The 21832-nt window shown below is 38.9% G+C and overlaps 3 protein-coding genes across 3 annotated transcripts; 2 read left to right on the forward strand and 1 right to left on the reverse strand.

The window, feature by feature from the left end:
- Positions 1–4763: 4763 nt before the first annotated feature.
- crabp2b (cellular retinoic acid binding protein 2, b) lies at positions 4764–9022 on the reverse strand. Its single transcript, XM_018685084.2, has 4 exons — positions 8786–9022; positions 6220–6398; positions 5751–5867; positions 4764–5119 (listed from the first exon to the last, which is right to left on the reverse strand). The coding sequence occupies exons 1-4, from the start codon at positions 8865–8867 to the stop codon at positions 5069–5071; spliced, it is 429 nt and encodes a 142-aa protein (XP_018540600.1). The 5' UTR covers positions 8868–9022; the 3' UTR covers positions 4764–5068.
- A 2747-nt stretch (positions 9023–11769) lies between these two features.
- Positions 11770–13209, forward strand: mrps21 (mitochondrial ribosomal protein S21). Its single transcript, XM_018685085.2, has 2 exons — positions 11770–11934; positions 12681–13209. The coding sequence occupies exons 1-2, from the start codon at positions 11852–11854 to the stop codon at positions 12859–12861; spliced, it is 264 nt and encodes an 87-aa protein (XP_018540601.1). The 5' UTR covers positions 11770–11851; the 3' UTR covers positions 12862–13209.
- Positions 13210–16452: 3243 nt separating this feature from the next.
- On the forward strand, positions 16453–21660 carry ciarta (circadian associated repressor of transcription a). Its single transcript, XM_018685088.1, has 6 exons — positions 16453–16725; positions 17830–18180; positions 18280–18355; positions 18469–18547; positions 18651–18804; positions 19114–21660. The coding sequence occupies exons 2-6, from the start codon at positions 17830–17832 to the stop codon at positions 19492–19494; spliced, it is 1041 nt and encodes a 346-aa protein (XP_018540604.1). The 5' UTR covers positions 16453–16725; the 3' UTR covers positions 19495–21660.
- Positions 21661–21832: the final 172 nt, after the last annotated feature.

The following is a 21832-nucleotide window of genomic DNA, read 5'->3' on the forward strand; positions in this document are numbered from 1 at the left end:
ATGCAGTAAAACAAATCAGAAGGACTGCAAATGTACAACCACTGGTGAGATACAGTTACATCAAAGAAAAAATAATTAAAGAAAATAAATAGTAATAATATAAATATTTTGTTTTAAAACATACACTTAAAAAATTCAGTTGTTCAATTAATGAGAATGTAGGTGATATTTATGTGTGTTTACATGTATGTCTACAGTTCATATTGAGGAATCTTCCAACAGACCGTAACATAAATAGATCTTCACTATACTTCTAATACTGGCGTATTAGAAGGTGATTAAACCTGTGAAGAAAATATAAATATGAGTGTGTTTTCAAGGGATTACTTTTACCTGGGAGGCAGAGACAGGTGTGTTTTTATTATTTGTTCTTCAACAGCTCCCAGTATTTCAGCCAATCAGAAAACAGGACTGAAAATGAAGGTTTAATCTTTAGCCCACAAATGCTTAGTTCACCTGTGAAATCCCCAGTGAATACACGAGTTTGGAAGACTTCCTCTTTTCATGAAGTACACCCACACCATTGTGGTAAATCCAAGTTAAAACAAGTTTTTCCAATAAAACCTGCACCACACATAAATGAGATTTAAGGCAGGAAGGTTATCTTTTCAGCTTTGACATAATATGAGATATAAACTGAGCCCAGAGCCTGCGATTCAGTTTCTGAAACAATGTGGTAGATAATATCATTCTTCCTTATTTGACAATTTTCTAAATGGCCTTGATTATAATTAATTTAAAATAGCAAGTGAACCCTCTTTCAGCAACCTCTGAACCAATGAACTGCTGTTATTATTTGTGACATATATCTAGAATTGGATTCATTTACTGCTAAAAGCTATGCATTGTGTCAAAGGCACCTTAGAAAATGATTCAACTGCTTTAAATGTATGATTGTGACTACATATGACATGCATTCTATTAACCAATAATTGCCGTGATCTTTAAATCCTAATTGGAATTTCTAACTGTAAAGTCAAAGTAGAGAAGACGTGGTGATGCGGTTTTTAAAAAGACTATTTGCTCCTCCTCCAGTAGATGTCACTCTTGTGCCTTGAAGGAATATTTTTTCCCACTCTGGTCTCACCTGAATGTGATTCTCAGGACAGATATGGGACTTGAACTGCAGGGATTTGTAAAGGTGCAGTAGCTGTAATTTTCATGAAATGTGTTGATTGATTTTAAGTGTTATTTAATGTCAGTTTCCTATAGTTAATACTGTTGCACAGTCATAGTCATAGCTCTTGTTTGTCACCTTTGATCCCAGTTCGTGTGCACGATGCATTTTAGCAGGTTTTTCTTTGCACTTCTCATATATGACTATGACCCTGCAGTAACAGGCTGAGCAGCAGCAGGGAGGATTACATCTTTAGCTCCACTAGTTTATACACATTTCATGGCCTAATGCCCATGTGCAATCCAGACTGGTCTCTTTTCATTCTCTTCTCTTACAAATCACATGGTCACATGGGCAAGGGCAGTCATATGATTTCATTACAAACACGTAGACAGCCTCTCACGCACACATACAGCACACACACAGACCCGTTCATACACATACTGTACAATCCCTTATTTATGCATGCACAGGCACATTTTAATCAACAATCAGTATATATGTAAACTATGGCTGAGTATTCTGGAAGTATAGTATTTCTGTATATCAATGGGAGTGATCACAGCTTCTTTAATTTAAGTAGCTTTGAAAAGTCTAATTCAGGGCTCCATGTTTTTTAGTGCTGCACCATTTCATCAAATTAAAATGTTCTAGTTGTCTTCTGAATCATTTTAAATGCATTTCTCCAAAATTCAGCCTGAGATATTTACTTTTGTTTCTCCCCTAAAATTTAAAATAAAGTCCAGTGGTTTTGAACAATGTGTGTCTGCACAGCGTGAGTTTGCACTGACGGCCCACACGTGGAATACTGAGACACAACAGGATAAATCTGAGGAGCTGTGGATGATTTAGTGGGATAGGAAAAAGGAAAAATGCATGTTTATGCTACATTACATTTCAAAAACTTTTTACTTTTCAGGCCTCTGACACGATCTAAAAAAGTAAAATCTTAGGTTAAAGGTCAAAAGGTCAAAGGTCAAGGTTAATAGGTCAAAAATGTTGGGAACCATTGATTGTCAATTCAGGGATTTTTTTTGTCAATGTATGTACATATTTTTTATTGGGAGGTAAATATGGAACTTTTTTTATTTTCGAGTCAAGGTTCTGTTTCATATCACCATGAATAAAATGTAAATTAAACATCAATGTAACCACAGAGAAATGAAGAACCACAAAGAAACGTGGATTATGGGGTGGAAATGGATGTGGCATGGAGAACAAAGAATGAGCGGCCATTTTGACAGCCTCAGTTGCTCATATAATTAATGATGAAAGCTTTTTTAGTTTAGCTGTGGCAGTTGAATGGGCATGTATCACCACTTGTGTTGTCTTCTTGGACCTGCTCGCAGGCTTTGCTTCATTTGTCTTCATATCGTCATCCAGCCGCGTCTGTGTTTGTCAGCTGACTCCTGTGACTCATCATTTCCTCTAATGGCCCCTGTCATGACTGGTCCAGATGGCCCCGATTCAAACGGCTGGACTCGGGTGCCTCCCGGTCCTAAAACCGCAGCATTCCTCAGCCAATCAAGCAATGCGAGGCTCCATGACATCACTGCCTGAGGAATGAACTGGCATAACAGTTGTGTGTGGAAAGTGACCCGGCTAACAAGGAGGGATTGGGTGGTTTTCACTGCTCCTCCTATGAGGCTAACAACCATTAGTCAAAGGGGTCGTTTAGACAGAATCAGGCATCTCATATGCTTGGATGTGTGTGTCTGTGTGTGTGTGCGATGCCAATTTTCTTATTGTGCAAATACCAAGGAACTTTCCATCCCCTCCAGAGTGCAGTTAAAGTGCTGTGGTTTTCATGAGCGCTTACACAATAAATTGGGTTTCACTGCGGCCACTGAAAACATACTTTCTGCCTGTGAGACATAAGAGCACGTACATGATGGGCGAAGTTGTGTAAGCCGTGCATACTTGGTCACACATAATCCGTTCACTTTTCTTATTTCATGCAGAAACAAACTGTTTGCAGATCAGTGTTCAAAAGTAACTATGAACATTTACACTGTATTTAAGAACAGTTCTGAGGTGATTGTACTTTACTTGAGTATCTCCATTTTGTACTACTTTATACACTTGCATTTTTTACTGCACAACTTTATTTTGACCATTGCTATTTACAGATTAAGGTTTTACATTAAAAAAACGTGATGAGTTTATAGAATATAATGCATTATTAAGGAATAAACCAACGGCCCCCAACATTTTTGGCCTGCTCACAAAAAAAGCAACGTCTGCTGTGGCCTCATCATCGCATTTAGATGTCTATGAGTTGGTTCAAATTCCACAAAAAAAAGATTTCCCCTCAAAACTTCTCAGATGGTTTCATTTAAATAATTGTTTGAGGTTCAAATAGGCCAAATTATCCCATATTTCACACGGCAAAGATCGAGGAAAAGTCCAAAATATACAAATCATTTGTGTAACAGAACATTTTTTCTTCTTTCTTGCCACATTAATCATTTTACAACAGTTCAGATTTAGTTTGAGCTCTTTGGGGCCCTACCATAGTTTAGAACCACAAAACTAAGCTACTAAACTGTAAATAATGTAGTAAAACTAATTACCAGATACAATCAGACATTGGTATTGACAATTTAATAATGCATGACACAGTATAATAAGTACATTTTGCTGCTCATACTTATCTACTTTTACTTTTACTTGGATACAGGACTTGTATTGGTAGATTTTCCTCCACTAATGCACACACACACACACACACACACACACACACACACACACACACACACATTAACCCACTGAGGTTACTGAGAAGTTTCATCCGGGAGGAGGCCCAGTCCTCCTGCTGCTTGCTCAGCACCAAGTGTATAAACTGGGAAGCACTTCACACACTGTTTGAAAACCTGGAAAAACCATCACCGCCTGTGAACCGAAGCAGCACTCCCCTCAGGAAGTGCCTGAGAGACCCCGAATGTTCATTTTTCACAGCAAGGTGAAGTGCCTCAGACTGAGCTGCAGTGTTGAGTTTTAGTTGAGTAAATGATAGACCTCAGGGACTGTGAGTGCTGGTTAATCTATCATTTTTTAACCGATGGTGCTCTCGCCTCACGTCCCAGTTTGTGTTTGCATGTTTTGTTTGTGTCCATTATACTGAAAAGTGGGTTTTGAGAGAGAACAGCTGGAGGAAGAACGGCGTAAGAGGAAGTCACTTAACGCTTTGTACCTGGGTGCAAAGCCAGAGAAAAAGGGTGGGGGAATTTTTATTGAGCTCATTCTGTAAGTAGGTACAGCTGGAAAAGGGAGAGTAAGAAGAATAACCTTCTCCTGATGCTATGAAATAACTTTCTCATGGCTGCCCTCTCTGTTTCCCCTCACTCATTTTCCTCTCCACTCCCTATTTCCCTTCTTGTCTTTGCCAAAACATCTCTCACAGAGGAGTTTATAAAATATGAATTGTCTTTGGGAGTTTTTAAACTAATTGAGCACATATTGTAGTGGGGATATGATGACAGAGAGCACACAGAGGACAAGGTACTGGAGTGCAAATGGAAAGGGAAAGGGTGTGGAATAATCAGCGTGGTCAGAGTATGAATGGCAGACAATGATGTAAAGTGATATGCAGATGGAAGACAAGGGAATAGGAGGTGCAGGGTGGAGGCTGCATAAAGACTGAGAATTCATACAAAACAGTTTATTAACATCTAGAAAAAGGATTTAGACACTGTAATATAGCTTTCAAAAAGGAATGTGTGACATTTCTGTATGATACAAAAAGAGTAAATTCAGCTTTGGTATTATAAAGACAGTTGTGCCAATATACATTAATGTAAACAGAAGCCTCTTCTACATAGTGGACTGTTTGAGCAAGGTCTGACCAACATCTGACTGGCTGTGGAAAAAAACGAAAACTAGGCGAGTAAATGTAAACCATGCAAGGGACACAAAACAGGAGTATTGTATGACAGTCTTGAAAAAATGTCCTCATTCTCTCTCGTAAACTCTGGTGCAGACAACATCCCCGGCAGTCATTGTCTGGAAGAAAACAGCAACAAAAAGACAGGGTTTAAACTTTTAGAAGCCTGTTTCCATGAGAGGTTTATAGGTAAGCTAATAAATCATTTACTAATGCATTATTAATCATGAAAAAAACACGACTGGGAATATTGCTTGGATTGTTGTCTTCTCAAGCTCTTATACTCAGAAAGACCCTTATTATTATTACATGGCTTTTAGCCCCCAGTGGATGAATATAACAGACTTTGGTGCTCCTCTAACTTCTTGTCTAGCCTCACCATCAGGTTGACATTTGCGGTTTTGTGTAAAATTTAAGATGCATAATTCACAGAATACTGACAGAATGAGAAAACTACCCGTTGTTTGACTTGGAAGTGTTCCTGCATTATTCCAGCATGGTTACCACAACTGCTAGCCTTTTGTATCATTTAAATAGCCTGTTTTTGCTGTGTTACATATTTGAAGCACTCGCCAGCAGTTTGTTGACTCTTCTGTTATTCTTCCAAGTCGCTCTCAAAAGTTTCTGACATCTTCAACTCTAAGTTACAGCTAGGAGGCTGGTGTCGTGTATTTCTTTCTACCAAAGCGTTTCTGTATTGTCTTTTTTAATCTGATAATCTGTTTATTGGGGCTGTACACAAATAATTACCAGTATCAGTTCTCTGTCGTTGGTCAGCTCCCGGGTCCACCCTGTTTTAGGCCCATCGCCTTTCTGTAAAGTCTGTTCACAGCTGATCTTGGTGTCTGTTTCCCACTTGGGAAAACTCTGCAGGGATTCACATAAGGGGAATGTTAATTTCTGACATCACTTGAGTACTTTGGATACAACAAAGTTTGGGTTTCATCATAACCAGAGCTCAGTGTGGCAATCCCTGCATGTCAGAACATTTTTACGGGCTGTAATGAACTGTGTCCTTCATCACTCACTCTGCATTAAGAAATAAAGAACAGATCCATGTATTATCACCAGGACTGACTCTGGAGTTGTACTGAAATTATTTCCACATGTTTTCTTCTGAGCAGAACTGTGGTTCCTTATGCTGTCCTTGGCCAAATCCTTGTGTGCATGTATTAACATTATACAGGAATGTTTATATGGGAAGTAAAAGGGTGTGTACCGTGCAGGGACGTCCATCCACTGTGGTCTCATTGAAGGATTCACCCACAGTGAAGGAGACATGGGTGGTGCGGACGCTGGTGGATGTCTTGATGGACAGACTCTCTCCCTGCTGGGTGATTTCTACTGCTGGGCTGGAGGCCGCCGTCACTGCGATCTTCCTCAGGAACACGTTCACACCTGACCACGCACAAACAGAGGTAATATTAAACTGGCAGCCGTGGTGAAAGCCTCACCTGGGCTGGTTTGTGATGAGTGGAAAGAATATACAGTTGTGAAGAAAGAAACATACCAGTGGTTTTGATTGTGTAGCCCAAACAACCTTGCTTTAGGTAGCTAATCCAACAATGACTGTGAATCTTTCAGCGCTTTTAGTTTTTTGATAATGTTATGTTGATCACAGCCATCACAGATATGAGCAGGGACATTTTTCTTTGCTTTGTGTTCAATAAAGTATGTCATCTGATATTTGAGACCCGACAGCCACACAGGAGCCTTTACAAGTAACAACCAAATTCATTCCTCCTTTTCCAAGTTTTGGTTTTCATAGAGCAAAGGTTATGTATACATTGCAAACAGTCCATGCTGCTGCACTGCCACATAATAATAAAACAACTACTTTGCCCAACAAAACATAAGACAATGAAATGTTCACTGTAAGTTTTCTCTCGGTTTCAAGTCAGAATCCAGGGTATGCTTCAGTTGCCAGTAATGTTAAGCATATGTGATTTGTGCCTAATGGGTTACAACACGCAAAACCGCTGGTATGGTCCTTAAACCACTAATTACTGTGACACTGTTGAAGTCATGGTTTGCAAAGAAACAGGAGAAATGCATTCTTGACTATCAGAGGTGCAGACACAAGGACCACCAAAGCTACAAAACGTCAAAAACACACTTCATCATCAAACAAAAAGTGAGTGATTATCCACTCAACTTTCTGTCAGCAAAAACTGTGCTGAAGCTGGATGCTTGTTTACTTCGTCATAGTTTGAGCGTTCACCTGAACATTTAGGGTCATGAGGTTCATCTTTTCACAGCTGCAAAAACAAAAAAAAAGTGCTTTGTTTGATGTTGCAAAGAGACTGACATTGAATATGAGGGCTTTGCAAAAGCCAAAAATGGAACAATGAAAACTTGGTTTGGGTAAACTGATCTAATACACTTTAATGCTGTTTCTGCCTGATGTGGCGGTGCAAAGATAACTACTCTAGTTCTTTCAACTGGTGATGAAACATTTAAAGACAGCTGTAGAATATGCGCTTTATGCATGGACCCTTACCTTTACTGAAAGAGATGCCAATTTAAAGTCATTTAACATGTATTTGTGGGTGTTATTTGTGTTTTTGTTGTGTTTTTGAGTCTCTTTATGGCCATTTTGTAGTAGTTTTGCATCTCTTTGTGGTTATATTGTGTTTCTTAATAGTTGTTTCGCATCTCTTTGTAGTCATCTTCTGCATATTCATGATCATTTTGTAGTGGTTTTTGTGTGTCTTTGTTGTACTTTTATCCCTTTTTTTTTTTTTTTTTTTTTTACCATGTCATTTTGTTTCCAACAAGAAATGTTAAGTAATTTCAGAGGCTCTGGACTTGGGGCCCCCTGACCCCTTGGGTCCACAGGCCTGTTCCTGGTAGACACATTATATAATGCAACCGTGGATTTATGCAGCAAGAGAGTCAGCAGAGATGTGATATTTAATGAATAAAAAAACAAACATAAGCTGCCCGTTGACCGTGTAGTTTTTGCCGCTATTTATGCAAGCTGGATGGGCTTCAGAGAGATCAGGACTACCCTACAAATCAGATCCAGTTCAGACCATATTTGATCATGGAATGGTGCTAGCAGAGGCAGCATACACACTCACACACACAGCCCTAGGTTGGGTCAGGGAGGCCTAGGGCAGTGAAGGAAAGTCAGTCTCGGAGCCGGCTGGCTGCTGGGGCCCATGTCAAGGCTTAGTTCCGTTTACACTGGCTCTAATTACAACCGCATGAGGAGGACCCTGCTTCAGATGAGTCTAATCTAACATTCTTCCACAGGCTATTTGTCTTCAGATTTTTAATGGATGCCACTGGCTGACCCTCCTCTGAACTTTTCTCTTCTGTTCTCCCCAAAGAGGACTTAAAACTGGAACCTTTACAGTCTTGTGTACCTTACCAAGGAACATGTGTTAGCGGGGCAGGAACAAACCAATTTAACCACAGAGAGCCACTTCAGACCACTCTGGTCCTCTGGTTGACCTATAAGCCAAGTGGATTTCCAGCTGATAATGCCACTAACAAAATGATTGGCAGGTCTTTGTAAGGAAGATGGATCTCTTTCCTTCCTTCATCCTTTTTGCATTTTAACAATGGACCTAAATGGTTGATGATAAACCAGAACAACGTGCATCTTGACTATAAACTGGCATCAAAGTTTGAGAAGTTTTGCATGTAAAGAATTTTGATACAATGGTGGAAAAAAATAATCGGGATGCGACATGCGTCAGAAAATGTGAGAAAACAGCCAACTAAACTGATAATCTACTTATGAGTTTAAAACAAAATGAACAAAAACCATTACTCACCAAGTGCTTTCAAAAGTTCATCGAAATTTTCCGAAGACTTCATTCTCCATCTTCCTGAGAAATCTGTGACTTTCTTCTCCATGTCGATGCTAGCAGTTGCAAAAACGAGTTTCACAGATTAGATCTTGCCTGCAGACTCTCTCTCTCTCTCTCCCCGGTAGATATCTGTCTCTCTGTTAGCCGGTTTGTACAGCCGTCTCCTCTCCCTGCATCTGCGCCTCCATTCATTGGCTGACAGCTCTCCTGGGTCTGATGCTCATCCAGCCAATACAGAGGCTGGTGGCAGGGAGGGACTTTCCCCCCACATTATAACTGTACCCTCCACCTCTGTCAGCATGGTGAAAGATTTGGATACGAGCTGGAAAAATGCACTTCCAGTAAGTCCTCTGATGTTGACGAGCAGCAACAAGGAAAGGTGTTAATTGTTTTCTAGGTTGGTGCCATGTTAGTCCCCAGTTATCTGACAAGAAGTCCAGGTAATGAAATAAAACAAATGGATGCAACTTTTTATTAAGACAAAAAAGTCCATCTTGAAACCATGTGTTACGTTTTCTAAGAGCTGGAATGTGAAGCTTTCCTACCCCCCACAACTCTGGTGGGGGGTGGGAAAGCTGGTACTGAAAGGGCAAAAGATAAGACATCCAGCTGGAGGCATCTGTCCAGGAGAGCCATCAGCATTTTCACTCTTCTCTTACATTTTAAAAGAGAGGAAACACATAGTCTGGTTTAATCATTACAATCAGACAGTATCAGTTTCATTTAGAGGACACTGACTCGGGTTGCCATCGGGTTGTTGCCATCTCATCCTGTCTTTATGTGAAGTGGACAGCAGCGGGTTACATGTGATTAGGGCTACATGTGATGTTTGGTAACAAACAGAAACATAAAACACTGTTTACTTCCTCAGGCAGCCTCTCTGAGTCACTGTATACTTACATGTACTCTGCTCCGTGCCTGCAATTTATACAGGAACACATTCAACCAAAGCTGAAACCCTTCACTTTTAATATTACAGTCTTAATGTATTATTAGTACATTTATATAAACATTAATTTCAATATATTTTACTCTGTAGTTTCAGTAATTCAGAACTGTGCTGCTTTACATGACCAATATATATCACTTTTTTATTGTGTTCTTGGACAAAATCATTACTGCTGAATTATTTCAATTTGAATAGAACTGGAGCAATATGGCTGATGTTAATGAACCAATGGATGCAAAACCCAAAGTGAATCTCTTTTGCTTTTACTTCAGTTTTCCCAATTGGGACCACCTGATGGTGCCAAAGCAGAGTGTGCATTCAGAATATAACATATAACTCAAACGAGGAAACAGAAATATTACAGTGTAACAAAATGAATATTCTGCATGAAGCTACACAGCTATACAGAAACACACTTTCAGCAAAGGTTGAGGACCTTAAGTCCAAAACGATAGATGTTAAAAACCAGAAATTATTGAGATTAAATATTACATTACGTTACATTGCTGATAGCAGTTGCTATAGTGACAGAACATTCAACTAAAGCTAAAGGTTAAAACATTTTTATTAAACAAACTGAAACATTTTGCCTGAATAAAGTTATGAATAAATGTTTTCAAATACATTTGACCTTTTACCATTTTCTCAAGGCCTCTTGCTCTTCTTTCTTTCTCACACTCTTTCACACACATGCTTACTCACTGCCAACATTATTTCATCAGGTCTGGATCAGAGGGGATGCCTCTGGAAACATGATGCAGCGCATTCATGTGTCATGATGTTATCTGTGCTGGTTGTCTCAGCATTCCTCCCCGTGGCACCATGCAGATACAGTACCCTATTGAGTTACATACAGCAAGAGTTACAGGGAATTAACCTCATCGGTTATTTTTTAAATAGGAGAAACGATTTGTTAAAGCATTTTTGAATTCAAATGAGACTTATCGTCCACGCCAGCATTCACTGCTGGCTGACCTCACAGTGAGAAGAGGACAGAGGACAACAGCAGCTCAGGGATAAGAAGAAGAAAAGGTGAATGGCCTTGATGAAAGGACAACACAGGACACCGCTGTCCCTGTTGCCTATGACGATGAATGTAGTTTCATAAATCTATGATTCATAGCCTATAATTGGCCAAACAGAACTGGATGTTTGTTTGTCTTTCTTTTTATTCAATCATTCATTCACATGCAGTACTGTGCAAAGGTTTTTTGTACTTTAGATGTTTAAATAAAAACAAACAAACAAACAAACAAAAAAGGGTGGCGTCTGATCAGTCTCTAATTCATTTTGCAGCATGATAACAACCTCAAATATACAGTTAGAGCCATGAAGTACCAGGAAGAGTCCTTCAACAGATGGTAAATCAGTCTGGGATTACAGAAGAAACTGAGACAGCCTAAATCCTCAGAAGAACTGCAGCAAGTTGTAAGTAAGTAAGTTGCAAGTGTACATAGGAGAACTGGTGCTGTTTTAAAGGCAAACAGTAGAGGTTCACTTTTTTACTTCACATCCTCACCTTTTTTTTTTTTAGGACATTAAGACAGTAAATACTTAATTTACTTAACTCTGACATGTGCACTGTATCAATAAAATGTTAAGAGTTCATGGAAAATCAAAATGAATCCTATAAAAACAAAGGGATTTGCAGTTCTGAATTTTTAAGGCTTTGAGGTTGATGAACTTCTAAATCATTTGCATTTTCTGCTTTGATACTTTATTTGAAATGTATATTTCCTGCTACATGTTCAAGCTATGATTTTCTATCATAATTTCTTTACCTTCATGAATATGAAATTTCTCCAAAATGACTAAAAGAATACAGTAATGCTGCTTTTCTTCCACGACACATCTTTAAATAGCACTGAAAATTTACCACAAATATTACTACAAAATATATGTATAATTCTTCCAAATCCAAATTATAACAATATAGGCCAACACAAGGGCAGGACAGAGGCCATTCACGAGAAAGGTTGAATGAAGCGTCACCTAGCGTTTATGCGGAGTTTTTGTAGCCGGAATCTTTTCCAGTTACGTGTTTCTAGTCGGTCGACGTTCGAGCGAGCACCAATCTCATCATGTCGAGGCACCTTCGCTTCGTTGCGCGGACAGTGATGGTCCAAAACGGCGACGTTGACGCAGCGTACAACACTTTAAACAGGTTGTGTATTTAATATAAGACGTAAGATAAAACGTGTTGTTATTCAGGGCGACGACAAGCTACTGTGAGCTGAGTTAACGTTAGCCTTCCGCTCAATGTCACAGAGCTGCGGCTGCGCAGTCGGGTCACTGCTTATATACACAGACGCTAAACGTTAATATTTTGTGTGTTTAGGGATTTTCTCTCGGTTCACAAGTAGATGAAATAACGTCAACACCACATTAAAATGGGTGAAAGTCTGCAGCAACATAAGCACTAGGAATAATAATGTCTGAACATTTGGTCGCATTAGCAGCGGTTTTCAGGTATGAAAGACAGGAAATTAATAGCATGACGTTTTTCTTTTATTGTCCCCTAACAAACTATTTAAACTACATATGATATGTTGTTTGGAAAAGTTGTAAACCTTAATAGTTTAACAAAATGAATACTTGATAAATCCAATGATAATATGTCTAAATCATATTTTCAGATTGACTAGCTCTTGTGTATCAGTCATGAAATGCATGTCTGTTTTCAGGGTGGGACTATCAATGGTTATAGTTAGCTCAACTTTAAATCTTACAATCGAAGCAAGATATCTCTATTTATAAAAATAGAAATGATTTACCCTCAACAATCCAAAAAATAAGAAGAATTCCTCTGCCAGTGTCACTTATGGTGCTACTTCCATTTACCTACTGAATACAGTGTCTTGCATGCAACCCACGTCCAAACTATTCACACTTCTTCTCTATATACTGCAGGATCCTAACTCAGGAAGGGATTATTGACACAGTGAAGCGCAAGCGCTACTTTGAGAAGCCCTACGTAGAGCGCCAGCGGAAGAATTTTGAGAACTGTAGGCGCATCTACCACATGGAAATGGCCAGGAAAATTGCCTTCATCTCTAGGACGAACAGAGAGGATCCCTGGCTTGGCTGCTAAGGAAATGGAGTGTGATGAAACAGGATGTTATCAATGGACTGGTTGAGACGGAGCCAGCAGAGCGGAGGAAGCAAACAATACCAACACGGTGTCACTGTCCCATCTAAATGAACTTTGGAAAATACTGAAAATAATGGCTTTCATGTTGCCACATTGTTTAACAGTTAATAAGTGTGCATTCATTTTCAAGTTAACACAGAACATTGTTTTCCATTTGTTTCCATTTATTTCTTGGTTGTAATACGCAGGTGAAGGAACACTTGGTTGGATATTTTTTGTTTATGAATCACACACAATCTTGCTAATGAAAAAACTAATAAATGTATGACATTTTCTGAAAATTTTGAAGTTGTTTAAAGAGTATGTATCAGTTAAACTTCTATGTAAACAAACCAATATATTCCATAATCACAGAAGTGTATAAGATTCAGTATAAGGTGAGATTTTGCTCCTGTAAAAGCTTTGAAAATAGTTGGATGTGACCTCATTTGCTGGAGGAAATTCAAACAATGCAGGGAGATGTTTTTTGTGTGAATGGGGTCTCCGCTCAGCAGCAGCTTTCTGTAAATTATTTCAAGGTCACTACTGCACAGTGTGGTGTTAATGTCTGCTGATGATGTCAACCAAGTGAGACGCAGCCATGGACATCTGCCAGACCCAAGTTCTCACCGCATGAGTTCTTAATGTGCACACTTGCTCTCGCCTCCCTCACACAAGGAAAGGTAAACATTTTTCATCAGGCTCCCTTGTCTCTCAGGTTACTAGGTCATGTTGTTCCCAGTCCTGCAGCTTCAGTCAGTGGGTGGCATTGTAAGGACTGAGGGAGCAGTAAGATAAATTACCTATATTTTAAACTGAAGAGACTTGACTCCTGTCTGATTCCTTTTTCAGATGCCTAAATCACTTACATTTAAATAGAATTCTCTCTTACTTCTGGCTGTAGCTCATATTTTTCTGAGATGTCTGCCTCTAGTACAAGAATTGTTTTAACGTAATTTGAATTTCCTTTTACCCACCTGCATGTCTACAAACTACTAGAGAGAGGAAAACACTGCTGCTGACTCTTTAAAGAACTGACCAGCTTATCATATTGTAAAAACTAATCAGATAATTCAAACTCTCTGTGGATATTAGTGTAATTTATTATCTTTCAGTAGGTTTTCACAAGAAAAGGGAGAACGGAAGTTTTTACAGGTCAAGTCTGGCTTAGTCATACTGTCTGTGTAACATAGGTTGTGCAGTCAGTGTCAGTGTGCAATAACATGATTGTGAAATGTACAAACATTTTCATTGGCTCCTTTCCAAATGGGCAAAATCCTTAGGGCCCCTGTCGCACCACAAACCTGGTCACACCTGGTTAGAACATGACCAACCTCCACAAACCATACACATGAAAAAATAGAACATGTTGGCTGCTGTTTATGCTCATTTGTTATGTCCTGATTTTTAATTTGTTTGATTCCAACAGCTAACAACCATATATTTGTAATGAAGAGCCTTCAGCTCTCTCACAGTGTTCACCACTCTGCAGAGAGAAAGGTGTTGGCTTGGGCCACCACTGTTTGCATGGTTTCTCTACCAGCTGATAGTATTGGCTGGTGGTGTTTGCACGGAGATTGTATCTATATTGCAATCAAAAAATCTGGAACTAAATGTCCTTATGTAAACTTCAGGGGCATGCATCAAGTCTGTTTTCATAAGGTACCAAGGAGGCTGTGACAAGACTGACACAAACAGTCCACCATAAAAAGAACATTACTGATGTGCTGATTTGCATGTGGACCCAAAGGGACTGTTTGGAAATTCTGTGGGCCTGTTAGAGCCCCATCCAGTTTTAATTAAATCACTTTGTGATAACAGCAATTACAATGGCAATTCATCAGTATGATTTGAGCTGTAATTCTGGCAGAAACTGAAACTGAATCTCTCCTCCACACCTATAATAATAGCAGCATCTGTTTTGTCCCATCATGCTTTCACTAACCTTCCTTTAATTCTGCCATACCTTCAATACCTTGTTCCTGCTCTTAAACTAAAAATATTTAGCATGATCTTTATCATGCTCACCATAAACATGTACTTTTTGGCTGTAAGCAGCTTTTTCAGCTACTCAGGTGGTTACCTCATCCTCCTGCAGGTAATATCATTCTGTTTTTGCATGTGACAAAAGAAGTGATTCACTCCTCCACAATATAGCAATCTCATTATGTAACTATGCAAGACTGCATTCTAAGCCTTGTGTCTGTGGCTCTAATAGGACTATGATGCCATATTTCATAAGCTTGTCAGTCTTATCTACATTAACTTCAGCATAAGCAGTACAGAAACTGGAGAGTCTAGTGCACAAACACAAACAGAACTGTGTCAGTGCTTTTATTTTTTTAAAGGTTATATTGTTCCTTGAAATAGCTGTTCAAAGCTGTACTTACTCTTCTTCTACAGATCTAAAACACATCATGGGAAATCACACAACAGACACAAAATAAACACACTGAACAAACTGATCGAAGATATGAAATTTGATTAATTGGAGATTGGAGAAAGTTGTGTTTTATCAAATTACTTTATTATTTTTTTTCTTGTTTTGTGTGTGTGTCAAGTAAATATTAAATAAACTTTTGATAAGTTGTGTAATATCATCACAGTAAGACTGTAACTGCAATTACCTTTTCATGGTAATTTTCTTTAATAATCAATTTATTGTTCAGTGAATAAAACATCAGAAACTTATGAAAATGCCTATTGGTATTCCTGAAACCCAAATCAACATATATTACTGTCTAATTTGGTCTGACTAGCTGTCAAAAATAGAAACATGTTGAGTTTACTATCACAGAAAAACTAGCAAATATTTAATTATGGGAACATGGTGCCAGTGAATTTTTGGCATTTTTGCTTTAAAAAAAATAAACATATGAATCACTTATCAAGCTTGTTGCCATATATAGACCAGAGGGGGAAATCCCCCAGCCCCCCATATCATCCTCAGGAAATCACATCAGAGAGTGGGGGCCCAACAACAAATCTTTTCCCCAGGGCCCTTTGGGAGATTAATCCAGCCATGGAGGGTGGTGGATTGTACAGATAAATATGTGATGTTTTATACCTCTTTTAATCATCTTTATTTAAAAAAACAGCCTGTATTATATCTGTATATTCAGATATATAGCTTGCACTTCCTTGCTGTGTCTTCTTAAAGAAAAATAGATGACAATAAAGGTAAACAGACGAAAAAAAAAAACACTGAAAAGGGGTATAGGAAACAAAAACCAGACTTCCTGGCTTGTAATTATGCCGTTATTTTCCTCTAAAGTCTTGCTGCAGCAGGTCTGTTAAACCAGGCCCAATTTGCATACCAAAATTTTAAACAGATGCCAGCTGCCGCGTGCTGTTCTCCTCGTTTTCCAGCCACACCACCCACACGTGCTGCCGTTGAGAGTGCGGTGGGATCTACACATATGCCAGCCAACCGGCGCCGCGAACGCTCCTGATTGGTCAAGCCCCAGAGCCAATGAGAGTAGAGCGAACCCATCTTCAGCCAATCGCGGCAACGTACCTATTCAGCACGTGTGGTGTCCGTTGCGCTCCGTGGGTACTTTTAGTGCAGGACAGGTTGGAAAGCTGACAAAATAAACGGTACACGGGAAGAGACGGAGGCAACAGGGAGGACCTGAGCGTAAACTGGATAAGAGGCGTGGCCGCTGTGTGTACATATCTACACTCAAAAAAATAGCCGTTAGTTGTTGAAGTTTCGTCTGTGAGACTTGAAATTTTCCACTTGTTCAAGAGGCGTTAAGGTGCCTTCTCAAGCGTTGCCGTTTTGTTAGACCGCTTTTGTGAACCCAGTTCTGCTCCACCTGGAAGGTAAGAAGCTCTGCCAGTTTTCTGTTTTAAGGTAACGTTGGCGGTTTCATACTCGACTTATAAATAGTTTTACGCTAATTACGTATTATTACCCACTTCCTGTCATAACCTTTAATATTATTTTTCTTCAGGATCAAACGTCATATTTTATGTTTAATGCTTACTGTAAAGATTGCGTCAGTTATGAACATCCTGCTGAGAACAAGACTTTTATTGTGAAATCATACTGCTGATTTATTATTGCTGTTGACGTCACACGAGGTAACAGAGAACTACACGTCTGTCCTCAAATGACCCAACTTTTCTACACACACACACACACACACACACGAGTTGATTTGCATAGCCATACAAGTGTAGGTCGTTTGCGCTTTCTTGACATGTGATGTGATAATCTTTCGAAAGTTGACAATTTGCCGTGTCCTCATATTGATTACATTGTACTTACAGAGACTGAGTGAAGATATTAATCTCAATATTGAGATTGTGAGATGAATAACTTTAACAACACCCTTTACTGTGTAATAAGGGTTGGTTGATGTGATATACATTGTGATATGAGAACAGATAGCTATTTATGGACTGATGTAACTCTATGTTTTCTTTATCTGTGAAGGCTACATTGCAAAATTAAGACTAAGTAATAAGAAAAATGAATGTGTGTGCTGTTTCATACCAGTATTACTGATGATGTTCAACAATTTCTCATGTGTCAGTATCTTCTAAACATAACAACAGTCATTCCCCAAAGCAACAATGCTGAAATATCTGTTCAGAGGTGTTGTGACCTTTCATTTAGCCAGTATCATATTGTATTGAATGTACAAAATGTACATAAGAAAAGTCAGAATTTTGATATGAATGCTTTGGTTTGCACAATTGAAAGACATCAAACATATTTCCTGTATTATGTGGTAAACTGATGATGTACCTTTTAATGTGAAAACCTATCTGTTTGAACCTGTTTGATTTTGCCTAGTGCCAAACCTTGTACTTGTCAGTTGAAGTTCTGTTTGGAGATGATTATTTCTCTGTATAGTATGCACCTAATAGCTTTATCCCACTCTCCTGTTTGTCTCTTCCCTTGTCTTCTTGTCCCTGTAGATGAATTCATTGGGCAGTTCTTCCAAATGGCCATCTTACGACTCAATACCCTCCACATCCAGCTTAGTCCTCAGTGAGAGTGAGCAGACTGAGGACGAAGCAGACATCTTCTCAGAGGGAGAGGGGGACGGTGGAAGAAGAAAGTCCAGCTCAGCTCATGAAGGAATCACATTATCTGGAAATTACCTTGATTTTCCAGCTCACTCAGATGAGCCGCGTTCGAGGTCTAAGGGTGACCAGTCTAAATGCTGCCCTGATGAAACGAAACATCCCGACTCAGCCTCTTCTCCTGGAGCTGCCACACTAGGTTCGTCATCGGCGACACCGGGCGACCTGGCCTTCGCTCAGAAGGTGAGTGCCGTTAAACTAATTACCAAGTCTTTGTTTCAGTATTTTTATCAGGCAGATCAATCATAGCAGTGAAGCTTGACCTTCTCCTTATTTTCTCAGTGTGCAGATTTGCACAGGTTTGTCCGTCCTTTGCTTGAGCTTCTACATGGACTAAAGACAGGGCGATTTGACAAAGGTATGTGGCTGAGCAATATCAAACATGATTATTATCTCTTCTCTAGCCTGTAATTACCCACCTCAGTTCCCTCTTTCCTTGACATTTGGATGGTATTTATGTATTTGTGGCAGGTTTAACCAGTTTCCAGCAGACTGTTGCCATAGACAGATTGCAGAGGATTCTTGGAATTCTACAGAAACCTGAAATGGGGTAAGACCATGACAAGTAGCAAGCCTAATATTATGACAGTAGTGAAACTATTGTTATCCATACCCAGCATTGTCATTAATGCTTGTTCCTTTTCTTTCTGCAGTGAGAAATACCTCCAAAATCTGCTGCAGATAGAGATGATGCTAAAAATGTGGTTCCCTCAGGTGGCATATCGACCCATAGACACACCAATCCAGACAGTCACTCCCCAGCTTTCACCACACTGGCACCAAAATCAGCTCCACATGCCAGTTAAGGTGAGGTTCACACTGGATGTTACCCTTGTGACCACATGAGAGTGCCTTATTTTTATTACAAAAACAATCTTACTGTACAGGTTAGGTGGATCTACATTAAACCTATAAAGAATATTAAGAGGTGGCTGAAGATAGGAACTCCTTTTATAGTTGTCAAGACTATAAAATAAAGCTATACCTTCTTATGACTTTGATTTTCTTTTATATCTCAAAGAACTCAGCCCAGCTCCAACTGTAATAAACTGCAGTTTTCCTTTAAGACCTTGGTTTGTTCCAGTTGTTATTTATGGTTTTACTTTCCCATTCCAGAAGAGGAAACTGAGCTGGTCAGACCCTGACCATGCTGGTGAAATCCCAACCAAGCACAAGCACCATGAACATGAAAAATATGGGAGCAGCCAGTCTTCGACTTCACTCGACTCTGTCTCTGCCTGTCTACCTGGATCCCCTAAAAAACGGAAAACTACAGAGGTAGAAACCGTTGAAGCAGCTGGGTGCAGCTGCAGAGCTGGACATGAGTTTACAGATAGCACTGGCACTTTAAGCAGGCTGTTACATTCATGTTGCAGCAGGGAAAATGAGAACCGGAAGCAGCCTGAGATTCCTCCGCCCTCCTTTTGTGGCAGCCCAGCCACACAGGATAGCTCAGTGTCTTCAAGCGACACCATTACTACAAATGACTCACCTTAGCTGGCCTTAGTTGACCTTGCTACCACATGGAGGAGCCACAGCATTGCCAGCCAGAGCGAAGGGAGAGGGCGGACCTAATTACATAAGCATAAAGTTAGGTGCAGAGTCAGTCTGTGATGGCTGCAAGCCATGTAAAACCAGAAGAGGAGGAGGAGAAATGAAGATAGACACTCTTTAACCCCTAAGTATCCAATGTGGTTTTTTGATTACACCAGAGTTATTGCACCATCCTTTTGTATACATTGACTTTTACTAAGTTAAAAAATTTTGGAAGTATTATACAAGTGTAATGTGTTAAAGCAGTTTGTGTTCTCTTTTGTGTTTCATATCATGGAATACAGCCCTAATAGACACCGTATGGGATTTCATGCCATTAGTGAAAAACAGAAATAGCAGATATCTCACTTTTATGAAAGTGAGCAAATAAAGACAATCCTTGCTGGTGCAGTTTAAAGCTGTTAGTCAGTTGTATATAAAATATTTTTTTTTTTTCAAACAAAAATAAATTGGCAGTTTCCAGCATCTTACATCAGATGATTTTTTTTAAGGCTAGTGCTCTAGCAACTTATTGGCATGTGTCACCATTTTCTTCCATTTCATAGACCAAACAATTAAACGATGAAATACACAGTGCTGTGCAGATACACAGATATTTCAATCATGAACACAGATGATTTAAAAATGGCATTTAGGAAGGGTAGTTTTTTTGCCAGCTGCTTTATTGTATAATAGAGTAGAGGTATGTAGCTGCTGCCCAAATCTGCCAAACAAAATCATTTTGCATTATTATTTCAAATGCACCTTACCTCACACTATATACTTAACACACATACCCCTGTTTCTATGTAAATAAGAACGGATGTAGTTGAACTTGAGGTAAAACAGCAAAATGCTACATGGGAAATACCACAACCTGACAGATTTTTAATTTTTGAGTTGGCTGGATATTATCATATCAGTTGCTCCTTTAGGTAGCTAGAGAGTGAACTTGTTTTGGTTAGAAAGACTTGAAAATGTGGTATTTTATTACAGACATGACTTTTGAATGACTTTTTTAAAATAGAAAAGTAAATGGGAATAATATATTTGATCTTTTGTGAATTAGAATCAATGCAACTGCACTTTGGATGACAATAAGGAAATGTTACACATCTATTAACATTAAAAGAGTTGTGGTATGACAGTTTATGAAAGCTGTGTTTAAGAGGAGCAGTACTTGAAAATCTTGATTCCATTGGCAGACTCATGTTGCCAGTTGTGTGTTACACCAGAGATGAGTGCTTTACAGCTCCTTGACTGAGAGACATTCTGAGAAAACTCCTCTTTTTGTGTTTTAGTTGTAATGCTTTCATTTTAGCACAATGGATGGAAGTGGCTGATAGGCATAAAAAGTATTTTTCACACAAAATGCCCTAAAATGCAGTGTGTCATAATGAAGGCAAAGAACAGCTTCTGTGTCCCATTTAAAATGGATTTGTATCATTGATTTGCTGTTGTAAAATTTGTGTCACTCAAAGTGCTTTACTGTTGATTATGTACCAAGGAATAATGTCATTGAGATATCATAAAACTCCATCCAGTTGTTTATAGCATTTGGGTATTGTTCCACCATATTTTAAATTGGATATCATTCATGTTGAATGGCATTTCATCCCTGGTAGTTTGTCACCAGTCTGCCTTAAAGGTAACCATAAACCATAAAGCCTGAAAAGTAGACTGAAATTCCCTCTGCAGTTATACAAAAAGTGTATTATTTAACTAATGATGGTAACATCATCATCTCACCAAATGTGTCATTGCAAACCAAATGTGCTGCTGTGTAGATGTCCCTGGGGTTAGGTTTTTAAAAATCAAAAGTGCAAGCATGCAGTAGAGAACAATAGTGTAGTGTTGTTTTGGTATATAAAATGTCATCATGTAGCATCCTATAGTACAGGTTTTGCTGTGCTGAGATACACATCTGTGAAACAACATTTGTGAAGTAGGAGAATACTGAAAGTTGAGTGAAAATGTTATTCCCCAGATACATGTCCTTACTGTTTTTTGTTTTTAGTGTTATTTGTTTTAGGCTATTTCTTTGTTTCTTATAATGAAATTGTCATTACTGGCGATTGATAAATGCACATATTTTTATATATTAAAAGAATGACGTGGTTCATCAAAATATAGGGTGGTTGCTAATTTTTTGAAAAGTTTTCCTGCTTTAACATTTAAAGGCTGTGCCACATAAAAATTTAATTAAAACCAAACACAGAGAGAAACTAGAAGCTAGAGCTTTGATTATCCAGCTGTTTTTGCTTTAACAGGAATTTTATTCTACCTTGACATAATGTATGAT

This window comes from Lates calcarifer, linkage group LG3 (genome assembly GCF_001640805.2).
Source record: "Lates calcarifer isolate ASB-BC8 linkage group LG3, TLL_Latcal_v3, whole genome shotgun sequence".
NCBI classification, from domain to species: Eukaryota; Metazoa; Chordata; class Actinopteri; family Centropomidae; genus Lates; species Lates calcarifer.